This window comes from Mercenaria mercenaria, chromosome 9, assembly GCF_021730395.1.
Source record: "Mercenaria mercenaria strain notata chromosome 9, MADL_Memer_1, whole genome shotgun sequence".
Taxonomy (NCBI): Eukaryota; Metazoa; Mollusca; class Bivalvia; order Venerida; family Veneridae; genus Mercenaria; species Mercenaria mercenaria.
The window spans coordinates 41,940,427-41,967,639 of NC_069369.1; the positions used below are offsets into that span (position 1 = coordinate 41,940,427).

Genomic DNA, 27,213 nt, shown 5'->3' on the forward strand with positions numbered 1-27,213 from the left:
TATGAGAACCCTGGGTGAGTTATTGGTATTACAGTATATTATGAGAACTCTGTGCGAGTTACTGGTATTACAGTATATTATGAGAACCCTGGGTGAGTTATTGGTATTACAGTATATTATGAGAACCCTGTGCGAGTTACTGGTATTATACCTTTTTTGAGAACGCTTGTGAGTTATTACAATATATTATGAGAACCCTGTGCGAGTTTACTGGTATCATACTTTATTATGAGAACCCTGGGTGAGTTATTGGTATTACAGTATATTATGGGAACCCTGGGTGAGTTATTGGTATTACAGTATATTATGAGAACCCTGTGCGAGTTACTGGTATTACAGTATATTAGGAGAACCCTGTGTGAGTTAGTGGTATATTATGAGAACCCTGGGTGAGTTATTGGTATTACAGTATATTATGAGAACCCTGTGCGAGTTACTGGTATTATACTTTTTTTGAGAACGCTTGTGAGTTATTGGTGTATTATGAAACCCTCTGCGAGTTACTGGTATCATACTTTATTATGAGAACCCTATTTATTTATTTATTTATTTGGGTTTTACGGCGCACCAACACAGTATAGGTTATATGGCGCCAAACAGGACTACAAATTTTGGTTCCACATCTCATTTACATCGAAATAAAAACATGAGGTACGGAATCAAAATTTGCATACCTGCTGGAATCACAGAGTTACTGCAAAACCAAGTGTTAAGACCCTATTAGTCGCCTCTTACGATCATGCAAGGGTAAGGCAGTGGTTCCAATTCTTTTCATACACAGATCGTCCCAGAACCACATGGGGCTATGAGAACCCTGGGTGAGTTATTGGTATTACAGTATATTATGAGAACCCTGGGTGAGTTATTGGTATTATACTTTATTTTGAGAACCCTGTGTGAGTTACTGGTATATTATGAGAACCCTGGGCGAGTTATTGGTATTATATTTTATTTTGAGAACCCTGTGTGAGTTACTGGTATATTATGAGAACCCTGGGTGAGTTATTGGTATATTATGAGAACCCTGTGCAAGTTGCTGGTAAATTATGAGAACCCCGGGCGAGTTATTGGTATTATACTTTATTTTGAGAACCCTGTGCGAGTTACTGGTATATTATAAGAACCCTGGGTGAGTTATTGGTATTATACTTTATTTTGAGAACCCTGTGCGAGTTACTGGTATATTATGAGAAACCCTGGGCGAGTTATTGGTATTATACTTTATTTTGAGAACCCTGTGTGAGTTACTGGTATATTATGAGAACCCTGGGTGAGTTATTGGTATTATACTTTATTTTGAGAACCCTGTGCGAGTTACTGCTATATTATGAGAATCCTGGGCGAGTTATTGGTATTATACTTTATTTTGAGAACCCTGTGTGAGTTATTGGTGTATTATGAGAACCCTGGGTGAGTTATTGGTATTATAGTTTTTTTTGAGAACGCTTGCGAGTTATTGGTGTTATACTTTATTTTGAGAACCCTGGGTGAGTTATTGGTATTATACTTTATTTTGAGAACCCTGTGTGAGTTAGTGGTATATTATGAGAATCCTGGGTGAGTTATTGGTATTACAGTATATTATGAGAACCCTGGGTGAGTTATTGGTATTACAGTATATTATGAGAACTCTGTGCGAGTTACTGGTATTACAGTATATTATGAGAACCCTGGGTGAGTTATTGGTATTACAGTATATTATGAGAACCCTGTGCGAGTTACTGGTATTATACCTTTTTTGAGAACGCTTGTGAGTTATTACAATATATTATGAGAACCCTGTGCGAGTTACTGGTATCATACTTTATTATGAGAACCCTGGGTGAGTTATTGGTATTACAGTATATTATGGGAACCCTGGGTGAGTTATTGGTATTACAGTATATTATGAGAACCCTGGGTGAGTTATTGGTATTACAGTATATTATGAGAACCCTGTGCGAGTTACTGGTATTACAGTATATTAGGAGAACCCTGTGTGAGTTAGTGGTATATTATGAGAACCCTGGGTGAGTTATTGGTATTACAGTATATTATGAGAACCCTGTGCGAGTTACTGGTATTATACTTTTTTTGAGAACGCTTGTGAGTTATTGGTGTATTATGAGAACCCTCTGCGAGTTACTGGTATCATACTTTATTATGAGAACCCTATTTATTTATTTATTTATTTGGGTTTTACGGCGCACCAACACAGTATAGGTTATATGGCGCCAAACAGGACTACAAATTTTGGTTCCACATCTCATTTACATCGAAATAAAAACATGAGGTACGGAATCAAAATTTGCATACCTGCTGGAATCACAGAGTTACTGCAAAACCAAGTGTTAAGACCCTATTAGTCGCCTCTTACGATCATGCAAGGGTAAGGCAGTGGTTCCAATTCTTTTCATACACAGATCGTCCCAGAACCACATGGGGCTATGAGAACCCTGGGTGAGTTATTGGTATTACAGTATATTATGAGAACCCTGGGTGAGTTATTGGTATTATACTTTATTTTGAGAACCCTGTGTGAGTTACTGGTATATTATGAGAACCCTGGGCGAGTTATTGGTATTATATTTTATTTTGAGAACCCTGTGTGAGTTACTGGTATATTATGAGAACCCTGGGTGAGTTATTGGTATATTATGAGAACCCTGTGCAAGTTGCTGGTAAATTATGAGAACCCCGGGCGAGTTATTGGTATTATACTTTATTTTGAGAACCCTGTGCGAGTTACTGGTATATTATAAGAACCCTGGGTGAGTTATTGGTATTATACTTTATTTTGAGAACCCTGTGCGAGTTACTGGTATATTATGAGAACCCTGGGCGAGTTATTGGTATTATACTTTATTTTGAGAACCCTGTGTGAGTTACTGGTATATTATGAGAACCCTGGGTGAGTTATTGGTATTATACTTTATTTTGAGAACCCTGTGCGAGTTACTGCTATATTATGAGAATCCTGGGCGAGTTATTGGTATTATACTTTATTTTGAGAACCCTGTGTGAGTTATTGGTGTATTATGAGAACCCTGGGTGAGTTATTGGTATTATAGTTTTTTTTGAGAACGCTTGCGAGTTATTGGTGTTATACTTTATTTTGAGAACCCTGGGTGAGTTATTGGTATTATACTTTATTTTGAGAACCCTGTGTGAGTTAGTGGTATATTATGAGAATCCTGGGTGAGTTATTGGTATTACAGTATATTATGAGAACCCTGGGTGAGTTATTGGTATTACAGTATATTATGAGAACTCTGTGCGAGTTACTGGTATTACAGTATATTATGAGAACCCTGGGTGAGTTATTGGTATTACAGTATATTATGAGAACCCTGTGCGAGTTACTGGTATTATACCTTTTTTGAGAACGCTTGTGAGTTATTACAATATATTATGAGAACCCTGTGCGAGTTACTGGTATCATACTTTATTATGAGAACCCTGGGTGAGTTATTGGTATTACAGTATATTATGGGAACCCTGGGTGAGTTATTGGTATTACAGTATATTATGAGAACCCTGGGTGAGTTATTGGTATTACAGTATATTATGAGAACCCTGTGCGAGTTACTGGTATTACAGTATATTAGGAGAACCCTGTGTGAGTTAGTGGTATATTATGAGAACCCTGGGTGAGTTATTGGTATTACAGTATATTATGAGAACCCTGTGCGAGTTACTGGTATTATACTTTTTTTGAGAACGCTTGTGAGTTATTGGTGTATTATGAGAACCCTCTGCGAGTTACTGGTATCATACTTTATTATGAGAACCCTATTTATTTATTTATTTATTTGGGTTTTACGGCGCACCAACACAGTATAGGTTATATGGCGCCAAACAGGACTACAAATTTTGGTTCCACATCTCATTTACATCGAAATAAAAACATGAGGTACGGAATCAAAATTTGCATACCTGCTGGAATCACAGAGTTACTGCAAAACCAAGTGTTAAGACCCTATTAGTCGCCTCTTACGATCATGCAAGGGTAAGGCAGTGGTTCCAATTCTTTTCATACACAGATCGTCCCAGAACCACATGGGGCTATGAGAACCCTGGGTGAGTTATTGGTATTACAGTATATTATAAGAACCCTGGGTGAGTTATTGGTATTACAGTATATTATGAGAACCCTGGGTGAGTTATTGGTATTACAGTATATTATGAGAACCCTGGGTGAGTTATTGGTATTATACTTTATTTTGAGAATGCTGTGTGAGTTATTGGTGTTACAGTACATTTTGAGAACCCTGTATGAGTCACTGCTGTTCTAATGTATTTTGAAATGGACATACTCTAGAAACAAACTAGTGCACCCCACTGCTACATTTGTCACAAATAAGGGGCAATAATTCAAATGTTTGCAGTCTTAATGGGGTATAGCCTCAACAAACATTTTATGAAAAGGATTCATTATTCTAGGCCCTATACTTTTTGAGCTATGAGCATCACAAACAAAAAATCCACTATTTTGGCTATTTCAAGGGCCATAACTCTGTAATAAGAGCTAAGATTCTCAAGAAGAATGCCAAGTGTGCAAGGTTACATCATGTTAAAGACTCCAGCAAGGTTTCCTGAATTTACATCTATTACTTTTTGAGCTAGGCACATAATTAGGTGAAAAAGTGCTTTTTATGCCCCCACTTTGGTGGGGGGGGGGCATATAGATTTGCCCTTGTCCGTCCTTCCGAGAATGTTGTGTCGCACCTAGCTCCAAAAGAATTTGACGTAGTGTCACAAATCTTTACAGGAATGTTGGTCAGCATGTGTAGTTGTGCACCTGGGGTTTCGCGTCCGGATTCATTCAGTCATGTAGAAGTTATGGCCCCTGACTTTGTAAAAATTGGTCATTTTAGTGTTGTGTCGCACCTAGCTCCAAAAGTAGCTGACTTAAAGTCACAAAACTTTACAGGAATGTTGGTCAGCATGTGTAGTTGTGCACCTGGGATTTCGCATCTGGATTCATCCAGTCATGTAGGAGTTATGGCCCCTGACTTAGTAAAAAATTGGTCATTTTAATGTTGTGTCGCGCATAGCTCCAAAAGTATTTGATCTAGAGTCACCAAAGTTTACAGGAATGTTGGTCAGCATGTGCAGTTGTGCACCTGGGGTTTCGCGTCTGGATTCATTCAGTATTGTAGGAGTTATAGCCCCTGACTTAGTTAAAAATTGGTCATTTTAATGTTGTGTCGTGCGTAGCTCCAAAAGTATTTGACCTAGAGTCACCAAAGTTTACAGGGATGTTGGTCAGCATATGCAGTTGTGCACCTGGGGTTTCGCGTCCAGATTTATTCAGTCGTGTAGGAGTTATGGCCCCTGACTTAGTTAAAAATTGGTCATTTTAATGTTGTGTTGTGCGTAGCTCCAAAAGTATTTGACCTAGAGTCACCAAAGTTTACAGGAATGTTGGTCAGCATGTGCAGTTGTGCACCTGGGGTTTCGCGTCCGGATTCATTCAGTATTGTAGGAGTTATGGCCCATGACCTGGGAAAAAATTGTCATTTTAATGTCATGTAGTGGGGGCATCTGTGTCCCATGGACACATTTCTAGTTTTTTACTATTTCAGGGGCCATTACTTTAAAAATAAGGGGTGGAGCCTGCCAAAATATTAGAGGTGTGCAAGTTTATTTCATGATTAAGACTTATGCAAGTTTTCAACCATTTATATTAAATACTTTTTGAGCTAGGTGCATCACAAGGTGAAAATGTACATTTTTGACTATTTCAGGGGCCATAACTCTAAAAATAGGGGGCGGACCCAATGAAAAATAGGAGGTGCGCAAGTTCATATCATGATTAAGACTCATGCAAGGTTTCATGAATCTATATCAAATACTTTTTGAGCTAGGCATGTCACAAAGTGAAAATGTGCATTTTTGACTATTTCAGGGGCCATAACTCTGAAAATAGGGGGCGGAGCCAGATGAAAAATAGGAGGTGCACAAGTTCATATCATGATTAAGACTCAAGCAAGGTTTCATGAATCTATATCAAATACTTTTTGAGCTAGGCATGTCACAAGGTAAAAATGTGCAATTTTGACTATTTCAGGGGCCATAGCTCTGAAAATTGGGGGCAGAGCCAGATGAAAAATAGGAGGTGCGCAAGTTCATATCATGATTAAGACTCATGCAAGGTTTCATGAATCTATATCAAATACTTTTTGAGCTAGGCATGTCACAAGGTGAAAATGTGCATTTTTGACTATTTCAGGGGCCATAACTCTGAAAATAGGGGGCGGAGCCAGATGAAAAATAGGAGGTGCGCAAGTTCATATCATGATAAAGACTCATGCAAGGTTTCATCAATTTATATCAAATACTTTTTGAGCTAGGCGCGTCACAAACTTCGGACAGATGGACAAGACCAAATCTATATGCCCCCACCACTCATGGGGAGGGGGGGGGGGGAAAGCACAAAAACAACACTCCAACATTTTGTGTTAAAATAGTTACACTGAAACTGAAACATTTCAGGATTTTTTTGGAAGTAGACAGATGTTATTTTACTCCCACTACCCCAACATGCCTTCAACAGTTCCAGCACTTCACTTCAAAACAAGTTCAAAGAATTTATGACACAATTTGTGTTTTTATTTCAAGCATTCATTTGATTGTTGAAATTAATCTCAGGTGGAAGCAGTCATCCATACTCTCAATGCTTTACATAAAAGTTCATAATATAATAAAATTAGAGAATTACTAAATAGTTTATCAAAGTATTTACTTATCATAATACAATGTATGCACCAGTTCACAACAATAATCACCCACAATAACTCCAACTTAGGTGATGGAAAAACAAACTATACATCAAGTCAAGTAGGAAACATATCATTTTGTTACATCAAAAGTTTCAATACAAGGATATTGCACTTACTATATATAAGTGACCTGCCTTATATTTGCTCATTCTTGGCTTCTGAAATACTGTGAAAGCAGGAATTTTTTCAAGGCTTTAATTTTCAGTATATTCACCAGGTCCCCCATCATGCGAACATTATTTCTCACGTGCATATTAACAATTAGTATAATGAAAATCAAGAAAACCTCATCATTACAACAACCTTCCCCAACATATCAAATAAAAACAGTCATATTTACAAAAAGTGGACATGTTTTGTGTTGTCATAATAACTATAGTATTATTTTCAAGACAAATAGAACAAACCCCAACAAGAGCTGTCCATAAGACAGCATGCTCAACTTTTCTCAGTGCTTGACTCTGATGAATGAGAGCTTTGCAAGTAAAAACTTTAACCAAAAACTTTTAAGTAAAAAAGAGGCATAACTCTGTCAAAATTCAAATCAGAGTTATGGGATTGTTTCTCCTGGTGTAGACTTTGATAGTAAATAACTATTTCAAGTTTCAAGTCAAAAGCTTTGATTGTAACAGAGATATTTGCCTTTATCAAAAACTTTAACCAAAAAATTCTAAGTTAAGAAGGGGCATAACTCTGTCAAAATTCAAATCAGAGTTATGAGATTGTTTCTCCTGGTGTAGACTATGATAGTAAATAACTATTTTAAGTTTCAAGTCAAAAGCTTTGATTGTAACAGAGATATTTGACTTTATCAAAAACTTTAACCCAAAAATTCTAAGTTAACAAGAGCTCATCGAACACGAAATGCCCCCCTTGCATTCAGTAATTGCACAAGGAACAGAAATTATTTGCTCACTGTAAACAAAAGTTCTACTGTTCTGGTTCAATGTGGCATTGACCTTTGACCTATTGACCTCAAAATCAACAGAGGTCATCTGCTGGTCATGATCAACCTCCCTATTAAGTTTAGTGATCCTAGGCCCAAGTGTTCTCAAGGTATCGTCTGGAAAGGGTTTAACTGTTCCGGGTCAATGTGACCTTGACCTTTGGCCCACTGACCTCAAAATCTATAGGGGTCATCTACAGGTCATGACCAACTTCCCTATTAAGTTTCATGATCCTAGGCTGAAGCGTTCTGAAGTTATTGTCTGGAAATGGTTTAAATGTTCCGGGTCACTGTAACCTTGACCTTTGACCTACTGACCTCAATATCAATAGGGGTCATCTGCTGGTCATGATGAACCTCTCTATCATCTTTCATGACCCTTGGCCCAAGCGTTTAACTGTTCCTGGCCAATGTGACCTTGAACTTTGACCTAATGACCTGAAAATCAATAGGGATCATCTGCTGGTCATGATCAATCTCCCTATCAATTTTCCTGATCCTAGGCCCAAGCGTTCTTGAGTTATCGCCCGGAAACCGTTTTACTGTTCCTGGTCACTGTGACCTTGACCTTTGACCTACTGCTGGTCATGATCAACCTCCCTATCAACTTTCATGATCCTAGGCCCAAGCGTTCTCGAGTTATCATCCTGAAAACGTTTAACTGTTCAGGGTCACTGTGACCTTGACCTTTGACATACAGATCTCAAAATCAGTAGGGGTCATCTGCAGGTGATGACCAACCTTCCTACCAACTTTCATGATCCTAGGCCCAAGCATTCTTGAGTTTTCATCCGGAAATGGATTGGTCTACATACAGACCGAGCAACCGACAGACTGTCAGACCGACCGACATCAGCAAAACAATATACCCCTTCCTTCTTCGAAGGGGGGCATAGAAAGGGACATAACTCAGTCAAAATTCAAATCAGAACTTTTAGGACTGTTCTCTTTAAAAACTTTAACCAACAGCGATGCAGACGGCAGGGCGAGTGCAATAGCTCTACTTTTTCTTCAAAAAGTCAAGATTAAAATAATGAATTTAGAACTGATATAATAACTATTGTGTTTGTAGTGTGTTTAATTAAACAAACATTGACATGTATGCTGCCTGGATATAGATTACATGTAAAGCCAAAGTCATAAAGGTTTACACGTAATTAGAGGTACAGTCTAACCTGCCTTAACGGTCATCTTGAATCGGTCACCCGACGTTAACGGTCAGTTTGAGACGCCCCTGACGCAATTCCCTCTATCTTATACCTTGATTCGGCGGTCACCTGCTGTCCGCGGCCAGAGGCCACTCAAATTGCCTCCCAAAGCCTAAAAACGGCCTGCATTAGACGGTCAGCAGTCAGTCCCGAGGCCATGTTTAAAATTGGATTTAACAGGTTGCTAATTAAATTGCAAGCCGTGTCCATAGCAACAGACAAGAAATCAACCACCGATGACAGACACGTGACTGGCCGGTAGACAATAGAAGTTGTATATTTCAATTTGATGTGCAATGATGACATTTTGAGAAACATGTGATCGCTAAGTTTGGCGTGACTTCACCGAAAAAATGACATGAGCTTCTCAATTTAAACTGATAACCAAAGGTGTGATCCTCTTTTTGTTACGATCAAATGGCCAGTAATTATCGGCAATGAGCATGTCACCTCGTGTCAATTTTGTTGTTTCCAGTTTGATCTCGGTTAAAGATAATACTCGATCTTTAATTAGTATCATACTATTTGTAATTTTTTTATATTTCTTTCATCAAAATACTATTAAATTTATATGAAATTAATTTTGTTTGAAAGAAATATAAACAACTTGATCTTTTACGGACGTTACGGCAATCTTAGATTTTAGCGTAGACAGTAAGTGCGGCGACTAGCTTCCCTTTACCAAAACAGCGAAATTCGTAAACAAACTTGTTTAAAAGTTGGAAAATCGTTTATGACAATTTTTGTTGTAAAAAAAAAAAAAAACACACGCCGGAGTTGTTGCTTGCTAAGAAGACCATTCGTATTGCGAAGGCAAATGCACGTCAATGAATCCTGGTAAAATAATGAGAGTAAAACGTAAAAGAAATGGGCCTAAAGGCTAAAGTCATGATTGAACACTGGTCAGAAGTCTGAAATATATATATACTGGCTGCCCCTCTGATCAGCGGTCACCTGGCTTAAGCGGCCAAGTTGTCTGCTTCCCCTGGCTGGCTGCTTGAGACAGGTTAGACTGTATTAAAACATCCATTAAATCCATAGCAATCGATCTTTATGGTATACATTTAAACATATTTGTCTATAGGTAAAGCTTTAGACACCCGACTCGAAACAAGCAGGATAACTTTTTTTACAATCTCGCGAATATAAAACCATGCGAACATATTCAAACCCATCGAAAATATGTGCTTTTACAGAACCCATTCCCTATAACATAGCATCCAAAACTTGGTACATATTACTTTGTTGCAATATCACTTTATTTTGTATTTAATAATTTCACATTTCATGTAATCAATAAATTCCTGAAAACTGCTTCAAAAATCTAACATACACTTAATCTTGGAACTGCTTGAGTCAGTATTTGTTTAAATTTCTGAGATTTCCAGTCAACTGCACTATATTAAGAGCTAAAAAAAATGTCATTAAGAACTGGAGTTAAGCATACATTGTTTTGAGATTTCTTTCATACGTTCCTAGTAACCATATAAACTTGATCTCATCATTTTCATTTCACTACAGAAAATCTACCTTTTTGTTTGACTTCTACTATTTGAACTTCAATTATGATTATTGTTACATTTCATAAACAAGAGGGCCATTGTGGTCCTAAGTCACTCACCTGACCTTAACTGTTTGACCTTGAATACAGGTATGCAACACTGAATCATGAATGGAAACCACTGTTTAGCCTGAAAGGAGCAAAGTGCCACCATCTGAACAAATTTCAGAGAGGATCTTACAATTCTGTCACAGACCAAGTTTCATGAAAATTCACCACGCAAATCTTGAAAAGTCATTCAAAGGTTGTTTCTATTTTTAGATCTAGCAACCCTTAAAAGGGGCCAAGTGCCCCCATTTGGACAAGTTTGGGAAATAACCTTATAATGATGCTACAGAACAAGTTTGATGAAGATCACCAGAAAAGAAGCTGTTTAAAGTTATTACAATTTTAATCTAGCTGCCCCATAAAGAGGCAGAATGCAACCATTTGAACAAATTTGGAAAACAAAACTTACTATGACATTACAGATCAAGTTTGATAAAGATAAAACATTAAGCTGTTTATGAGAAGATGTTGTTTAAAGCTATTTTTATTTTTAGCTCTACAAAGTCCTAAAAGGGACATCATAATGATCCTAAAGACCAACTTTGATAAAGACCCATAAAGTTTTAAATGAGAAAACGTATTTTAAATGTTTTTCTGTTTTTAGCTCTGGTGATCCATAAAAGGGGTTGAGTGCCTGCATTTGAAAACAAAATCAGGAGATGCCACAGACCAAATTTGATGAAGATCTAACAAGCCGTTTATGAAAAGAAGTTGGTTACAGGTATTTTTATGTTTCTCGAGTGATCCCTAAAAAGGGTCAAGTGTCCCCATTTGAACAAACTTTGGAGAGGACCTTATAATGATGCTACAGAGCAAGTTTGATGAAGATCCATCAACCTGATCATGAGAAGTTGATTACAGTAATTGGCCGAATATAGGTCGCACTCGTGTATAGGACGCAATGAAAAAATATCAGCAGAATTCTGGAAAAATGCTTATACCTAATTATCACTTATCCGAATTTATGTTTGTCCGAAATTCGCTATAGTTTCTACGAACTCAACGGTTTTTGCTTAATCATTGTCGATGTTTTTGGATGTTGTGGCAAGTATTTAAATTGAAAAAGCATAAACTCTGTGTAATCACTAAACTGCCGCATCCTCTGACCACTCCATTAATATTGACACCTGTGAAAACGAAAGTACTCTTTGGTACGTGGCGGTAAAATGACATAATTTGAAGACTGGTTTGCAAATTGTTTTCAACATTACGGATCAGCGACTATGATCACTTTGAATCAGTCTAAAATCGCGCATGCACATGTTTACAATTGCCTACGGGTATGATTAAACGGTTAATTGTTTGCAGATTGTGACAGTAGGTGTAGGATAAGTAATGCCTTGGGCGTGAATTTCTCAATGAACCGGAGGATCTAGACAACTATCAAAATTATGTTTGAAGATTAGATAATCGATATCCGGGCTACCTGATATGGAGTTTCAAGTATTTTCCTGCAAAATGTGTGAAAACACGCTGGGGAAGTTTTACACGTCTTGTTAAAAACTTAATGATCAGTTACAGAAATGCGTTGTAAAATATATTTTAATGAAAAACAGCATTTATTTATCTTCTTTTACGCGAGCTCTAAATTTTACATTTTATACAAAAGTAATTTAAGACGCCGGGTCCTGATACCAGCTATTAGCTATGCCCGAGTCATTGGTATTTACTCCCCTTGAATTCTCTTCAATATAGAGGTATATACACAGGGTAAACAAAGATCGATTTTCGTAATTTTTGAGTCAGGGGAAATGTTTGGTCTTTTTCTATCCCCATATATAGGACGCATCGATCCTTCAAGACCAGAATCTCGTAAAAAAAATGTGCGTCTTATATTCGTAGGATGACGGTAAAGGTATTTCTACTAGCAGCTTCTGTGGCCCTTAAAAGGAGATCTGAGTGCCCCCATTTAAACAAATTTTGGAAAGGACCTGATAATAATGATAGAGACCAAGTTTGATGAAGATCCATCTAGTAGTTCATGACAAGAATTGTTTAATGGTATTTCTATCTTTAGCTCCAGTAACCCCTAAAGGACCCCACACCACCCCAAGTGCCCCAATTTGAGTCAAATTAGGAGCGGACTTGCAATGAAGCTACATACCAATTTATATGCAGCTCCATCAAGTGTTGCTTAAGTGTTTTTTTTGTCTCGCTCCAGCAGACCTTATAATTATGCTACAGACCAAGTTTGATGAAGATCCATCAAGTGGTACATAAGAAGAAATCATTTAAGGATATTTCTATTTTGAGCTAAAATGATTCCTAAAAGGAGATGCAGGCCCCTACTTGATCAAGCAATTGAAAGAATTTGTATCACCTGCAAAAAAGCATTCTTTGCCTACAGAAAGCACTTAAATGCAATTGAATTTCAGTCTTTTTGAAAGCTACTAATTCCAAAATCAAAACCATTTTTCTATATTTAGTAACAATGACCTTGAAACAAACTACCTAAAATGAAACAAATACATTGGTCTCTATGAAAGCTACCTATTTACCAAGTTCAGACTGTCAACCTCATTCCTAACTAAAGTTATCCTGAGAAAATCACTTTTCTCTTTTAAGTATTATTGACCTTGATCTTGACCAAAGCAACCCAAAATACATCTAAAACCATGGCCTCCAGACAAGCTTCCTAATTTCAAGATAGCATGCCAAAACAAAGTATCTGATTCAATCTTTCATGGAATTCTGAATTTCCTTGGATTAAGTAAAGTGCTATATAAGTAATAATCATGCATTCTGTTGTTGGCTCCACCTGGAACAACTGATACGGGGACTGGAAACAGGCATTTATCTTATCTGATGCTGTCGTCCAATTGAAGCGTATGCCGTAGGTTATTCTGCTATTACTCAAACACTTACGCCTTACAGTTTAACTCGTCCTTTCAGTGAAAATCTGGGAAAGCATTTGTTGAATTTTTTGTTGAAAACAAAAGTTCTGCCATGAAATTATTGCCTGCATCTGTTTTTAAATGGAAAATATCTACATTAATGTTACTTTTCGCCCTGTGAAAATGGCTAAATCTAGACTTGTCTTACCCAGAGAGAAAGATGTCGTTTTTTACATGATATTTGCCTTGTTGATTCAGAGTATTTAGAATAAAAAAATTAGGTCATATTTTAATGAAAATAGCAAGTCAAAACTGTAAACTGTTGCCTGAAAATATTTGTTTATGATATTGCTCTGTTCTTCACCATTTAAATGCGTGTTAAACCTAGATGATTTTCTGCAGTTTTATCTAGAAGTTCGGAATACTAAATGTAACTTCGTTGTCGGCCTTTTTTAAAAAAAATATTGTTATTTTAATTTGAATACATTGTATTTTTCACACATCAGTTTTAAGATTAAATTTATTAAACTAGTTTAAACAACAATTTCGTTTGAAACATTCCCTACGTTCAAGAAGAATGTTTGTTTCTGTATGTAGAAATCTGACATTATAAACAATAATTATAATTATGGCTCTACAAGATTAAGAAAAGTGTCAGCTTTCTGTTATTTTCCATTTTTTTTATTCAAATCCAACAAAAATCGGCCCTTTGATAAAGGTTTGAAGTTACGTGGTAAAATATTTCTTCAGGGAAGTGAGCTCGAGTTAATTCATAATAATTAAGCATATCACAACATGCAGTCGCATGCTGTTTTTGCTTCAGAATCCCTTTAGATCAATCTCTGATCATCTAATTATCGCCACTTAACATGTGACTGGTAAACCCTTTGAACAATAAGTGTTATAGCTCCATGATTAACATGAGGTAATATGCTAATTACGCGCTAATCGATAGTGGCGAAAACAAAATATCGATCGCTAACGACTGGTCGATATTTACAGGTATGGACGACATCATAGTACAGATAAATGTATTGATTTATACGGAGTTTCTACTCCCCGTATTAGACCTTCCTGGCTCCACTCAATTCAATTGGAAAGTCAATGATTTTTTCATGAAAACGGCTATTTAGCACGTATTAAAGTCTCCCTTATTTTCACCCTAATCTCCCTTAAAAAAAGCCCTGTTGAGGCAAATCTCCCTTATTGACCATCTGAAAATATGGCAAGTATGCGATAGGATGCAATGGTTTATTCCATACTGAACATATTCTTACAATATCCCATAGCAAAAATGGACCTTAAAATGACACTAAATTTGCAAAGGAAGACTCTGTATAGTAAGCACCATATAAGTACGAAGGGCCATAACTCGTGTGCCTGAAGCAATTTCACTGAATCTTGCAGGACCACATTTCCCAACAAGTAACATTATTATGATGTTTTATAGAAAGCCTTCAAACCATTTCTCAGATATGACTCCGGACAGACAGGAAATGGAAAATGTTTATGTAATAATTATAATTATATGAATAAGTACTTGTGGCCACAAATCTTGTTTTCTTCAAGCAATCTGTCTGAAACTTGCAAGGCTGCATTTCCCTATAGCAGTAAACATTTTTACTATGTTTTTTTACTCCAGATGAACAGAAAATGGACTATTTTTTATCATGTATGTAGTAGAAGTACAAAGGGCCATAAATCTTGTTTTCCTCAACCAATCTGAATGAAACTTGGCCACATCTCCCTATAGCATTTGAATCATGTTTTATTGAAATCTTTCCAACAATGTCTGAGATCTGACACTGGCAAACAGAAAATGGAATACAACACTATATATGTCATATATAGACATGTACAAAGGGCGATAATCTTGTCTTACTCATGCAATCTGACAGTAACTTGCAGGGTGAGATTTCCTTACAGCAGTTTACATTATTTAATACTCTACACCATTTCATAGATATGGCTTCAGACGGATGGATGAACAATGCAAAACTATATCCCTCCACCTTCAGTGGGGGATAATAATTGGCAGAGGACAATATATTGAATCTACAGACCAGGTCATCAACCAGTCTTTTAAAGGTATTTTGCTTTTTAGCTCAAGTGGCCCCTACAAGGGGCCCAATTTTCCCTTTTTTAACAAATTTGGGAGAAAACCTTATAATGATGCTACAGACCAGATTTGATGAAAATCATTCAGGTGGTTCATGAGAAGTTGTTTAAAGATATTTCCGTTTTTAGTTCTAGCGGCCCATAAAAAGGGTCAAGTGTCCCCATATAAACAAATTTGGAAGAGGACTTTATAATGATGCTACAGACCAGGTTCAATGAAGATCCATCAAGCAGTTCATGTGAAGAAATTGTTTAAAGGTATTTCTATTATTAGCTTTATCAGCCTATGAAAGGGTCCAGTGTGTCCCCATATGAACGAATTTGGAAGAGGACTTTATAATGATGCTACAGACTAGGTTCAATGAAGATCCATCAAGCAGTTCATGACAAGAAGTTGTTTAAAGGTATTTCTATTATTAGCTCTATCAGCCTATGAAAGAGTCCAGAGTGTCCCCATATGAACAAATTTGGGACAGGACCTTATAATGATGCTACAGACTAGGTTTGAAGAAGATTCATCCACTGGTTCATGAGAACTTGTTTAAAGGAGTTTCTATTTTTAGGGGTCAAGCTAAACCATTTGAACAAACTTGAGTGGGGACCTCACCTGGATGCTACCAACAAAGTTTGGTGTAATTCTGACCAGTAGTTCAGAGGAGAAGATGTTTATGCACAATTGTGGATGCCTGACCCTGGACAATAGACACTAGAGTAACCACCTACACTAATAGCTCATCCTATACCTTTTTTTGTGAGCTAATGAATTTACATAGAAATAGTTTAACACAAAACACATAAATGAACACATAAATGAGTATTTTTTGCCAGTTTCTCATTTCCACCATTATCTGGGCTCTGGTTTTCATGCTGACATCCTTGATCTCATGCTTAACCATTTTAACCCCTCAGACTTTCAAGCATCTGGAGGTACTTGTGGAGTGAATCACGAACATCGTATCTGCCATGTAGCTCAAGCATGCTCACTCCCCCAGCATTATAATAGTCAATGATACGAACATCCTTGTACGACTTTACTGCACTCTTTAATGTCTCTAAGGCTGCACTTTCACCTGAAAATGCATAATTTTCATCTGTGAACTTAAATTAGCAAAACCTATCCAGCAATCATTATTTATATTTATTTTCTTTCATCAAGCAGAAAGGTTAATATACTTTAAATATTAAACACTCATATATTAGAAGATGGGAAGACATCAAGTATTGCTGAAGAATCATATTCTTTTTTTTCCAATGTACACAGGAAAAAAAAGAATTTATCACTGTCGAATCAACAGTCTAATGACCCTAAAAACCAACAAGAGGGTCATGATGACCATGAATTGCTCACCTGAGTAATATGAGCTACATAGACAAGTGTAAGAGATCAGGTAAGAAAGTCAAATATAAGTAAGCATTGAAATCTTTTCCCAGTTGTGTGAACATGTTTCAAATGTCAAACTGATGCTAAAATATTAAGAAAGTAGGTCAGTTGGTCACATTTATGGTCACTGAAAGTCAGTTTTAAGATCGGTTTGCAAATCTGTATATGCTATGTCATCCAAATTTCAAGGCTGTATCTTAAAAAACAAGAAAGTAGGTCAAGGTCACAGTCAAGTGACCCCTAATTACTCGGTGTCATCTGAGTGAGGTAATTATAATTAAACAGTCTAGGAAATATGATCAGATCATTTTTGAAGTATTTTTTCATATATATCTCATATAAAAACTAAGTGACCCAGGGGAGGGGCTTTAAACCTGGGTCATGACTTGAACAATCTTAGTAAAGGACCACTAGACAATGCCACATGTAAAATATCTAAGCTCCATGCCTCTCGGTTTTAGAGAAGAACATTTTTTTATGTTTTTCCTATAGAACGCTATGTAAATTCAAGGGACCAAGGGGCGGGACCAATATTGACCCTGGGATCATAACTTGAACAATCTTGATAAAAGTCCACTAGACAATGCTTACATACCAAATATATAAGCTCTAGTTCTTCAGGTTTTAGAGACTTTTTTTGAAATTTACAATATAGTCATACAGGGAAAATAAGCCCCACCCCCCTGGCAGCCATGTTTTTTAATCAAATAGAAAGGCTTAAACAATTTTGGTAGAAAGTCACCTAGAGATCATTTCTACGAAATATTTTTGAAATCTGGCTAACAGTTGAGAAGAAGACTTTTAAAGATTTTCCTTTCGGTTGTCATGGCAACCAGTTCTGAATGGATTTTAATTCTCTGGGCAATTTTGAAAGGGGGCCACCCAAGTATAATTTCTGTGAAGTTTAGTGTAAATCTTCCCAGTGGTTTTGAAGAAGAAGATTTTTTAAATTTACAATACAGCCATTGAGGAAAAATAAGCCCTGCCCCTTGGCAGCCATGTTTTTTACCGAAATAGAACGGCTTGAGCAATGGGGAACAGAAGTCAGTTACTTCCCTTGATTATGTCCGAGATGTACTTGGTCCTTCCTCTGTTTTTATCATTGACTTCTTTGTAATTTTCATAAGCAATATCTGTGCTAAATTTCATTGGATTGGAAAATAACTAAGCACAGGTTTTCTTTTCTTTTAGTGGCTCTGTGCAAAATTTAGGTTTGATTAATCATTTTTATTTAAAAACCTACACATAAATAGCATATCTATTTTGACCAACAGCAACATCTTGGACAAAGATAATAACGAAAAAGTCAGAGGAATCCAACTGAAAGGGACCAAAGTTGTATTTGGTTATCCTTGGGCTTTATACAGCTTTTCAAGGGAAGTAACAAGCTAATGTTCCTCGTTTTGGTAGAGGATCACCTAGAGATCATTTCTACAAAATGTTTTTGAAATCCAGCCAACAGTTTCTGATAAGATTTTTAAAGATTTTCCTTTCAGTTGCCATGGCAACCACAGTTCTGAATGGATTCTAATTCTTTGGGCAATTTAGAAAGGGGACCTTCACCTTTGACATTCTGACCCCTAAAACTGTAGAGGTCATTTACTACCCACAGGCAATCATTCTATGAAATCTGACAACTGTATGCCAAATCATTCCCTAGTTATTGACTGGAAATCAAATGTCTACCAATATGATCAAAACAATATGCCAATTCTTTATGAAGGGCTTCATGAAACTGATCAAGCATCACCAGCTTAAATAAAAGAAATGGAGAGCGGGGGTAGGTGCTGAGGGGCTCCCCCTCCTATAGCTGATGGTATGGGGGTTTTCCCCAAGAGAATTTTTAAAATCTGGAATGCATTTCGCACAATTAGACTTATACCTGAGACCTTGTCGCATTAGGACTTGAACTCGGTTTGCCAAAGAAGCCAACAGAATCATGAAAATTACAACATTTCAAATATTTCTCAGATGCGACTGAGCACCTGTGAAATGTCCTCTCCTTAATTAGTGAACAATGTTTGTGTCATAAAAAGCTCACAAACAGAGAACATAAGTCAATGTTTTTGGTTGTAGTAAACAATCACCCTTGGATAGCCATTAATTAACATATTAGAGCATGAATATTTGGGACAATTTCATCCTTTAAATTTTTCAAAAAAAGCAATTTGACCAAGCGGTTACTTTTCTGGTTTGACTATTGTCTGCTCATACCATTTCAGTGATTATGAGGGAAAATAAGCCTCTGTCCTAAAATTGAAGAGGAAATTATCAAAGTTAAATATCTACAAACTTACTGTAACTGGCAACTCCATCGGTGACCCTTGACTTAGCATGACTGTGCAACTTCTTCATAAAGTCTCCCTCTATAATTGAATGATAAAGCTTGATAACTAAACACAAATTTAAACTACATGCTTTAATAGTTCTCACCCACATAATGCACATCTTAAATCTACAACAGTATGTTTTAATTCCCTATACATATCAACACACAAGAGGGTAATGAGGCACCATCCTCTTCCCTGAATAGTCATTCAAGTTACTTAATACTTCAGGAATTTTTATTTGCTAAATTAGGTGTTCATTTTCTTTGACTATATACTGACGAGATAAAGAAACGCCTCATCGAAGGTTATTTTCTTGACATAGTTTAAATTTGTTGGGCAATGTCAGAAATGTACATGTACTCTGATCGACAAACACAGCCAACTGAAACTCGTACAATTTTATTCAGCCCATTGTTAAATTTATGTACCTGCTCATGATTTCCTTGGCAGCCTGTGTGTGTCAACCATGTGGTTTTATAGAGCGAATATTATAAAGGTACATGTGTTAATCACATACAACCATATTTTCAGAGATTTTCTGACAATCAGTTGTTGATAATGCCGAGGCTAAATTTCAAAGAGATGGCTCAAGTTTTGGCCATGCTCGAATGTGGGTGAACACAAGAACAAGTCGCTAGATGTTTTAACATCTCTCCATCGACAATACTGCATCTGGTTCAGTGTCAGACACGGGAATGCTTGCCGATAGGCCTAATTTGGGTAGACCCTAATTTGGGCGGCGTGCTTACAGGACAGCAATCTGATTAAACATGCCTGGGATTACCTAGGATTACGTCAACGTCAGAAGTTACTAAAGAGGTCCTGAAGAAACTGTGTGTGCACTACCACATTATAGTGATCTAATTCTATTTAAGTTTCATAGGTCTGAACAGTCATGATTGCACCCTGCACCCTGACTCCATTTTACCTCTATTGCTTAAAGCCTTATATGGTACGCCCAAATGGGCTGCATATAGAGGTTCAAACCCCCTGGTTAATGGTGCCATCACTTATTATTTAAAACAAGAGCGCCGCCAAGCGGGGCAATATACACCCAAAGGGTTACATCAGAGGATGGGAGCAAAATTTAAAGAACTTGACTGTTGAAGCCCAAAGGACAGGAACAACAAAAAAGAAGAAATAAAAAAAAAAAAATCCACAAAAAATTCTTACCAGGTAAAGTTATATCAAAATACATCTAAAATTTGGATGTAACATCCATATTGTACCATAGAAAAGTAGTCTCGGTTTTTCCCTAGGGCCAATAATAAAAAAGTTTCAAAATAAGCTATTTATAGTAACAAAAAAGGAAAGTAATACAAAAAAAATATTGTAAGAGAACAAACAAGAGCGCGCTCGACTATTTCAATGCTGGATAGTGAAACTGGGCACATCTGAGGAAACTAGAGCTTTCACTGGAGTGTTTAATGACTCCAATTGTGGATGAAGATATTGCACAATAGCCTGAGTCTATGTCAAAAATATCAACTTAAAGTAATAAGAGAGGTAAAGATAAAATGTATCAAAACACTATATAAGTATATCCTAAGCAAAAAGGGGCATAATTCATTAAATATTGGTGCCAGAGTTATGCAGCTTGTGTCATATAGTGTGGGTGATGATGTTGAACAACTATTTTAAGTTTGAATCAAATCCATTCAGTAATAACAGAGACAGAGTGAAAGTGCATCAAAACTTTAACCTAAAATTCTAAGTAAAAAGGGGGAATAATTAATGAAAAATTGATGCCAGAGTTATGCACCTTGCATCATATGGTGTGGGTGATGATGTTGAACAACTATTTTAAGTTTGAATCAAATCCATTCAGTAATATCAGAGACAGAGTGAAAGTGCATCAAAACTTTAACCTAAAATTCTAAGTAAAAAGGGGAAATAATTCATGAAAAATTGGTCCCAGAGTTATGCACCTTGTGTCATATGATAAGGGTAATGATGTTGAACAATTGTTTAAGTTTGAATCAGATCCATTCAGTAATAACAGAGATAGAGTGAAAGTGCATAAAACTTTAACCTGAAATTCTAAGTAAAAAGGGGAATAATTCATGAAAAATTCTGCCAGAGTTATGCATCTTGTGTCATATGATGTGGGTGATGATGCTGAACAACTATTTTAAGTTTGAATCAAATCCATTCAGTAATAACAGAGGTAGAGTGAAAGTGCACCAAAACTTTAACCTGAAATTCTAAGTAAAAAGGCGGAATAATTCATGAAAAAATGGTGCCAGAGTTATGCACCTTGTGTCATATGATGTGGGTGATGATGTTGAACAACTATTTTAAGTTTGAATCAAATCCATTCAGTAATAACAGAGATAGAGTGAAAGTGCATCAAAACTTTAACCTGAAAATCTAAGTGGAAAGGGGGGATAATTCATGAAATATTGGTGCCAGAGTTAAGGCCCTTATGTCAGATGATGTGGATGATGATGAGGAATAAGTATTTCAAGTTTGAATCAAATCCATCAAGTAATTACAGAGATAAGTTGAAAAAAGAGAAAGTGCACCAAAACTTTAACCAAGGTGGGGACGCAAAAAAAGACGCCGACGCCAACACCGGGGCGAGTAGGATAGCTCTCCTTATACTTTGTATAGTCGAGCTAAAAAGGGATCTGCCAAATAAAAACAAGAGCACTGCAATGCAGAGCAATATACACAAAGCAAAGTCATATATGACCTTTGACCCTTAAGTGTGATCTTGACCTTGAAGCGAGACATCCAAAACTTGTGCTCTGCATGTCGCCTCAGTGTGGTGAACATTTGTGCCAAGTTTCTTTGAAATCCTTCAAGAAGTTCAAGAGTTACAGAGCGGACACAGCAAAGTCATATATGACACTTCACTCCCAAGTGTGACCTTGACCTTGAAGCTAGTCATCCGAAACAAGCGCTCTGCACGTCGTCTCAGTGTGCTGAACATTTGTGCCAAGTTTCTTTGAAATCCCTCAAGCAGTTCAAGAGTTACACAGCGGACACGAAACATACCGTATTTTGGTGTGTATAGGTCGCACTTTTTCTACCCATTTTGCTGCCTGAAAAAGTTCCTGCGACCTATACGACAGAACATTGCCAGCAGAGTTTTTTTCGGGCCAATTTTCTGACCGCAGCTCTCGCAAAATTACGTGCATCTGTTACGAACGAACAATATGGATAAAAAATATCAATATCGGCGGCGTTTCAACCAATAGCGGTTACTTTCAATAAAATATATCGTAAATAACCCATACAGACTATTAAAATTACGAATTACTTTAATTCAAAGATGTTTTTGCAATTTCAATTACGTTTGTTTCTACTTTCGTTTTACTGGACGCCATTGACATGTACTCCGGGTTGGATAAAATCCGGACAGATCCGTCATCCATTCCAAACATTGTTTATACTAATTCTTAGCGTATTAAAAAACTTAAAAGATATTTTTTTACTTTTGATTTTTAAATAAAAGAAAAAAAATCCAAAAAGAGATATTTTGTTAATCTCAGAATCAAAAGAACGCGGTTAATTACATGACGCGGAAAGGTGTTATAATTGCTGTGCAAACAATTCACATTTAAACTTGCATAATTACAGAATGTAAACGCAAACCGTCTGCTGCCAATTAGTGTCAAAAAGCCGTTTTTCTTTGATGTAGTCTGTTACCGATACTACTGTTGGTACGAAACGGTTGGGATCGAAAATAACACTGTCCGATTTCCACCAATCAGGTTTCGATAATAATTCAGTCCGCGGCATCAATATGGCCTCCGCCATAACATTTTTGCCGGTAAATATTAAATATTGCTGGGGAAAAAATCCGAAATTTAACTGCGACTAATACGCTAGAACTTAAATTTTCCGACCATTTCCAGAGCAAAATTTAGATGCGAACTATACATTACCGCGACCTATACACACCAAAATACGGTACCCATATGACCTTTGACCCCTAAGTGTGACCTTGACCTTGAAGCTAGTCATCCGAAACATGCACTCTGCACGTCATCTCCATTAGGTGAACATTTGTGTCAAGTTTCTTTGAAATCTTTCAAGGGGTTCAAGAGATACAGAGCTGACACGAAATTGCTAATGGACGGACGGACGGATGGACAGACAGACAACGGCATCATAACATAATACGTCCCTTCGGGCGTATAAAAAAGAAATACCACACACTACCCCACCCATAGAGCCTGTACCTGCAAGTACATTTAATTTAACAAACCTTGAAAATATAAGTGCTGAAATGACAAGGCTCTCCTGAATATAATTTAAAAGATATAAACCTAAAATGTTATAAAGCTTTATATGTCACCTTAGGGTTTTAAGAACAAGTGTTTTGGACTATTTAAATGGCAATAAATCTAGTAACATTTGATTAACCTTGCCCATTATGTAAGTTTTGGACTACTTCAAGGGCCATAAATCTGGTGATATTTGAGCAACCTTGCCCAATATGTAATTTTAATAAAGACTGTTAAGAAATATGGTCTCCTATGTGTCAGAAGTGAAATTTTTCATGGATGGATAAAAACATTATCAAAATAAGTCAACCTTGAGCATTTCTTGTTTTCATTGGCTAAAATATAATTCATAAGTCAAATCAACCACAAGAGCTGTCTGTTGACAGTGTGCTCGACTATCCGAAGAACTGATGTAAGTATGGGGTAAAAAAATTACCAGAGATTTTTAGACAAAAGAAGAAAAACAGATAAGACAAACAATATATCTGTATTTGTGGAACTGGATAAATCTTGCACTATATGGCAATGTGTGACCATGATGGTAAGCAAGTGTTCAAAGTTTCAAAGCAATATATCAAACAGTTAAGACAAAATAGGGAATGGTATATGAAACTTATCTAATTTCTATTTCGAACAAGAGTGCCAGAATGTCACAATATATGCCCATCATAGCAAATATACACTAGCACCTGTATTTGCAGATGGAATTTTAATTCTGTGGTTGTGTAGTAATTATTGTAATTCTTTTGTTTTTCCAAGTCCACAAAAAATCTCCTTCCCTACGGTCAATTATAAAAAAGTTAAAACAACTAAGGGAAGTTAATCTTAAAAAAAAAAAATCCAAAAAAAAAAAAATTTTTTTAAGTCCACACAAAAATCCTTAGAGATAGGTCAAAATACACCTCAAAATTGGATGTAACATGCATGTTGTACTACAGAAAAGTGGCCTCAATTTTTCCCTATGACTGGTAATAAAAAAGTTCAAATATAAGCTATTTATTGTAACAACAAAGGGAAGTGATTCTAAACTAGGGACCTGGTTCTTGCATATGACACTCCATCTCATGATGTTGTACAATTGTGCCAAGTTACATCAAAATCCCTCCATGCATGAAGAAAAAATGCTCCGGACAAAGTCATTCTTGTATCTGACCTTTCGCCTCTAAGTGTGACCTTGACCTTAGACCTAGGGACCCGGTTCTTGTGCACGACACTCCATCTCATGGTGGTGAACATTTGTACCAAATAATATTAAAATCCCTTTAAAGATTGTTGAGTTACAGACTAGGCAGGAAAAAAGCCCTTTTTGCCTTTGACTTCCAAGTGTGACCTTGACCTTGCAGCTAAGGGCCTGGGTTTTGCGCATGACATGTTGTCTCATCCAGGGGAATATTTGTGCAAACTGATATTTAAATCCTGTTTTGCATGACAAAGTTATAGACCGGACAGGAAAAAAATCCTACTGACCTTTGATCTCCAAGTGTGACCTTGGCCTTTAAGCTAGGGTTCTGGGTTTTGCGCATGACAAGTCGTCTCATCATGGGGAACATTTATGCCAAGTAATATTGTAATCCCTTGATGGATGACAAAGTTACGGACCGGACAGGAAAACTCCTACTGACCTTTGACCTCCAACTGTGACCTTGACCTTTGAGCTAGGGATCCAGGTTTTGCGCATAACACGTCGTCTCATCATAGGGAACATTTGTCCCAAGTAATATTAAAATTCCTTCATGGATGGCAGAGTTATGGACCGGGCAGGAAAAAAAGCCCTGTTGACCTTTGACCCCCAATTGTGACCTTGACCTTTGAGCCAGGGTCCGGGATTTGCGCATGACACAGAGTTATGGACCGGACACGAAACAGACCCTGTTCATGCCATGTTAACATTTGACTGCCAAGTGTGACCTTGACCTTTGAGCTAGGGATCTGAAAGTTGTGCATGACACATCATTTTATAATGAGGTACATTTATGCCCAATAATATTAAAATCCCTTCATGGATGGCAGAGTTATGAACTGGACAGGAAAAAAGCCCTGTTGACCTTTGATCTCCAATTGTGACCTTGATCTTTGAGCTAGGGTTCTGGATGTTGCACATGACAAGTCATCTCACCATGGGGAACATTTGTGCCAAGTAATATTAAAATCCCGTCATGGATGACAGAGTTATGGACCGGACACGAAATTGTGGACGGATGGACGAACGGACGTGCGCATTCCTATAGTCCCCGAAACTGGTTTTCAACCAGTAGGGGACTAATAAAATCCCTTGATGGATGGTTGAGTAACAAAACTATAAGGAACAAGAGGACCACGATGGTCCTGAATCGCTCACCTGCCCCACATGACCCAGTTTTAAACCGAGTATGACATCGTTTTTCCTATTATTTGACATTGTGACCTAGTTTTTGAGCTCATGTGACCCAGTGTTAAACCTGACCTAGATATCATCAAGATAAAAATTCTAACCAATTTTCATGAAGATCCATTGAAAAATATGGCCTCTAGAGAGGTAACAAGGTTTTTTATTATTTGACTTACTGACCTAGTTATTGATGGCATGTGACCCAGTTTCGAACCTGACCTAGATATCATCAAGATGAACATTCAGACCAACTTTCATACAGATCCAATGAAAAATATTGCCTCTAGAGAGGTCACAAAGTTTTTTTATTATTTGACCTACGGACCTAGTTATTGACAACACGTGACTAAGTTTCGAATTTGACGTAGATATCATCAAGATGAACATTCTGACTTACTTTCATGAAGATCCATTGAAAAGTATGGCCTCTAGAGAGGTCACAAGGTTTTTCTATTTTTAGACCTACTGACCTAGTTTTTGACCACAGCTGACCCAGTTTCAAACCTGACCTAGATATCATCAAGATGAACATTCAGACCAACTTTCATACAGATCCCATGAAAAATATGGCCTCTAGAGTGGTCACAAGGTTTTTTGTTATTTGACCTACTGACCTAGTTATTGACGGCATGTGACCCAGTTTCGAACTTGACCGAGATATCATCAAGAACATTCTGACCAATTTTCATGAAGATCCATTCACAAGTATGGCCTCTAGAGAGGTCACAAGGTTTTTCTATTTTTAGACCTAATGACCTAGTTTTTGACCGCAGTTGACCCAGTTTCGAACTTGACCTAGATATCATCATGATGAACATTCAGACCAACATCCATTCAGATTTCATTCAAGAGGACCATGATGGTCCTGAATCGCTCACCTCTTCCCACATGACCCAGTTTTGAGTATGACATAGTGACCTAGTTTTTGAGCTCATGTGACCCAGTTTTGAACTTGACCTAGATATTATCAAGATACAAATTCTGACCAATTTTCATGAAGATCCATTGAAAAATATGGTCTCTAGAGAGGTCACAAGGTTTTTCTATTATTTGACCTATTGACCTAGTTTTCGAAGATACGTGACCCTGTTTTGAACTTTACCTAGATATCATGAAGATGAACATTCTCACTAATATTCATGAAGATCTCTTGAAAAATATGGCCTCTAGAGAGGTCACAAGGTTTTTCTATTTTTATACATACTGCCTAGTTTTTGACCGCACGTGACCCAGTTTCGAAACTGACCTAGATATCATCAAGGTGAACATTCAGATCAATTTTCATGAAGATCCATTGAAAAATATGGCCTCTAGAGAGGTCAAAAGATTTTAATAATATGAGACCTACTGACCTAGTTTTTGACCACAGTTGACCCAGTTTCAAACTTGACCTAGATATCATCAAGATGAACATTCAGAC

At 37.0% G+C, this 27,213-nt stretch overlaps 1 protein-coding gene across 3 annotated transcripts in view; it reads right to left on the reverse strand.

Annotated features, from left to right (window-relative positions):
* Positions 1-9,477: 9,477 nt before the first annotated feature.
* LOC123546991 (glycerol-3-phosphate acyltransferase 1, mitochondrial-like) overlaps positions 9,478-27,213 on the reverse strand; it is a 183,898-nt gene continuing 166,162 nt past the window's right edge. For all 3 annotated transcript variants that reach the window (XM_045333709.2, XM_045333707.2, XM_045333708.2), the window contains 3 exons: positions 19,158-19,226; positions 14,446-16,549; positions 9,478-13,285 (listed from right to left, as the gene is read on the reverse strand). In XM_045333709.2, the coding sequence (XP_045189644.2) occupies positions 16,377-16,549; positions 19,158-19,226 (242 nt within the window). In that variant the 3' untranslated portion in view covers positions 9,478-13,285; positions 14,446-16,376. The remainder of the gene's footprint in view (positions 13,286-14,445; positions 16,550-19,157; positions 19,227-27,213) is intronic.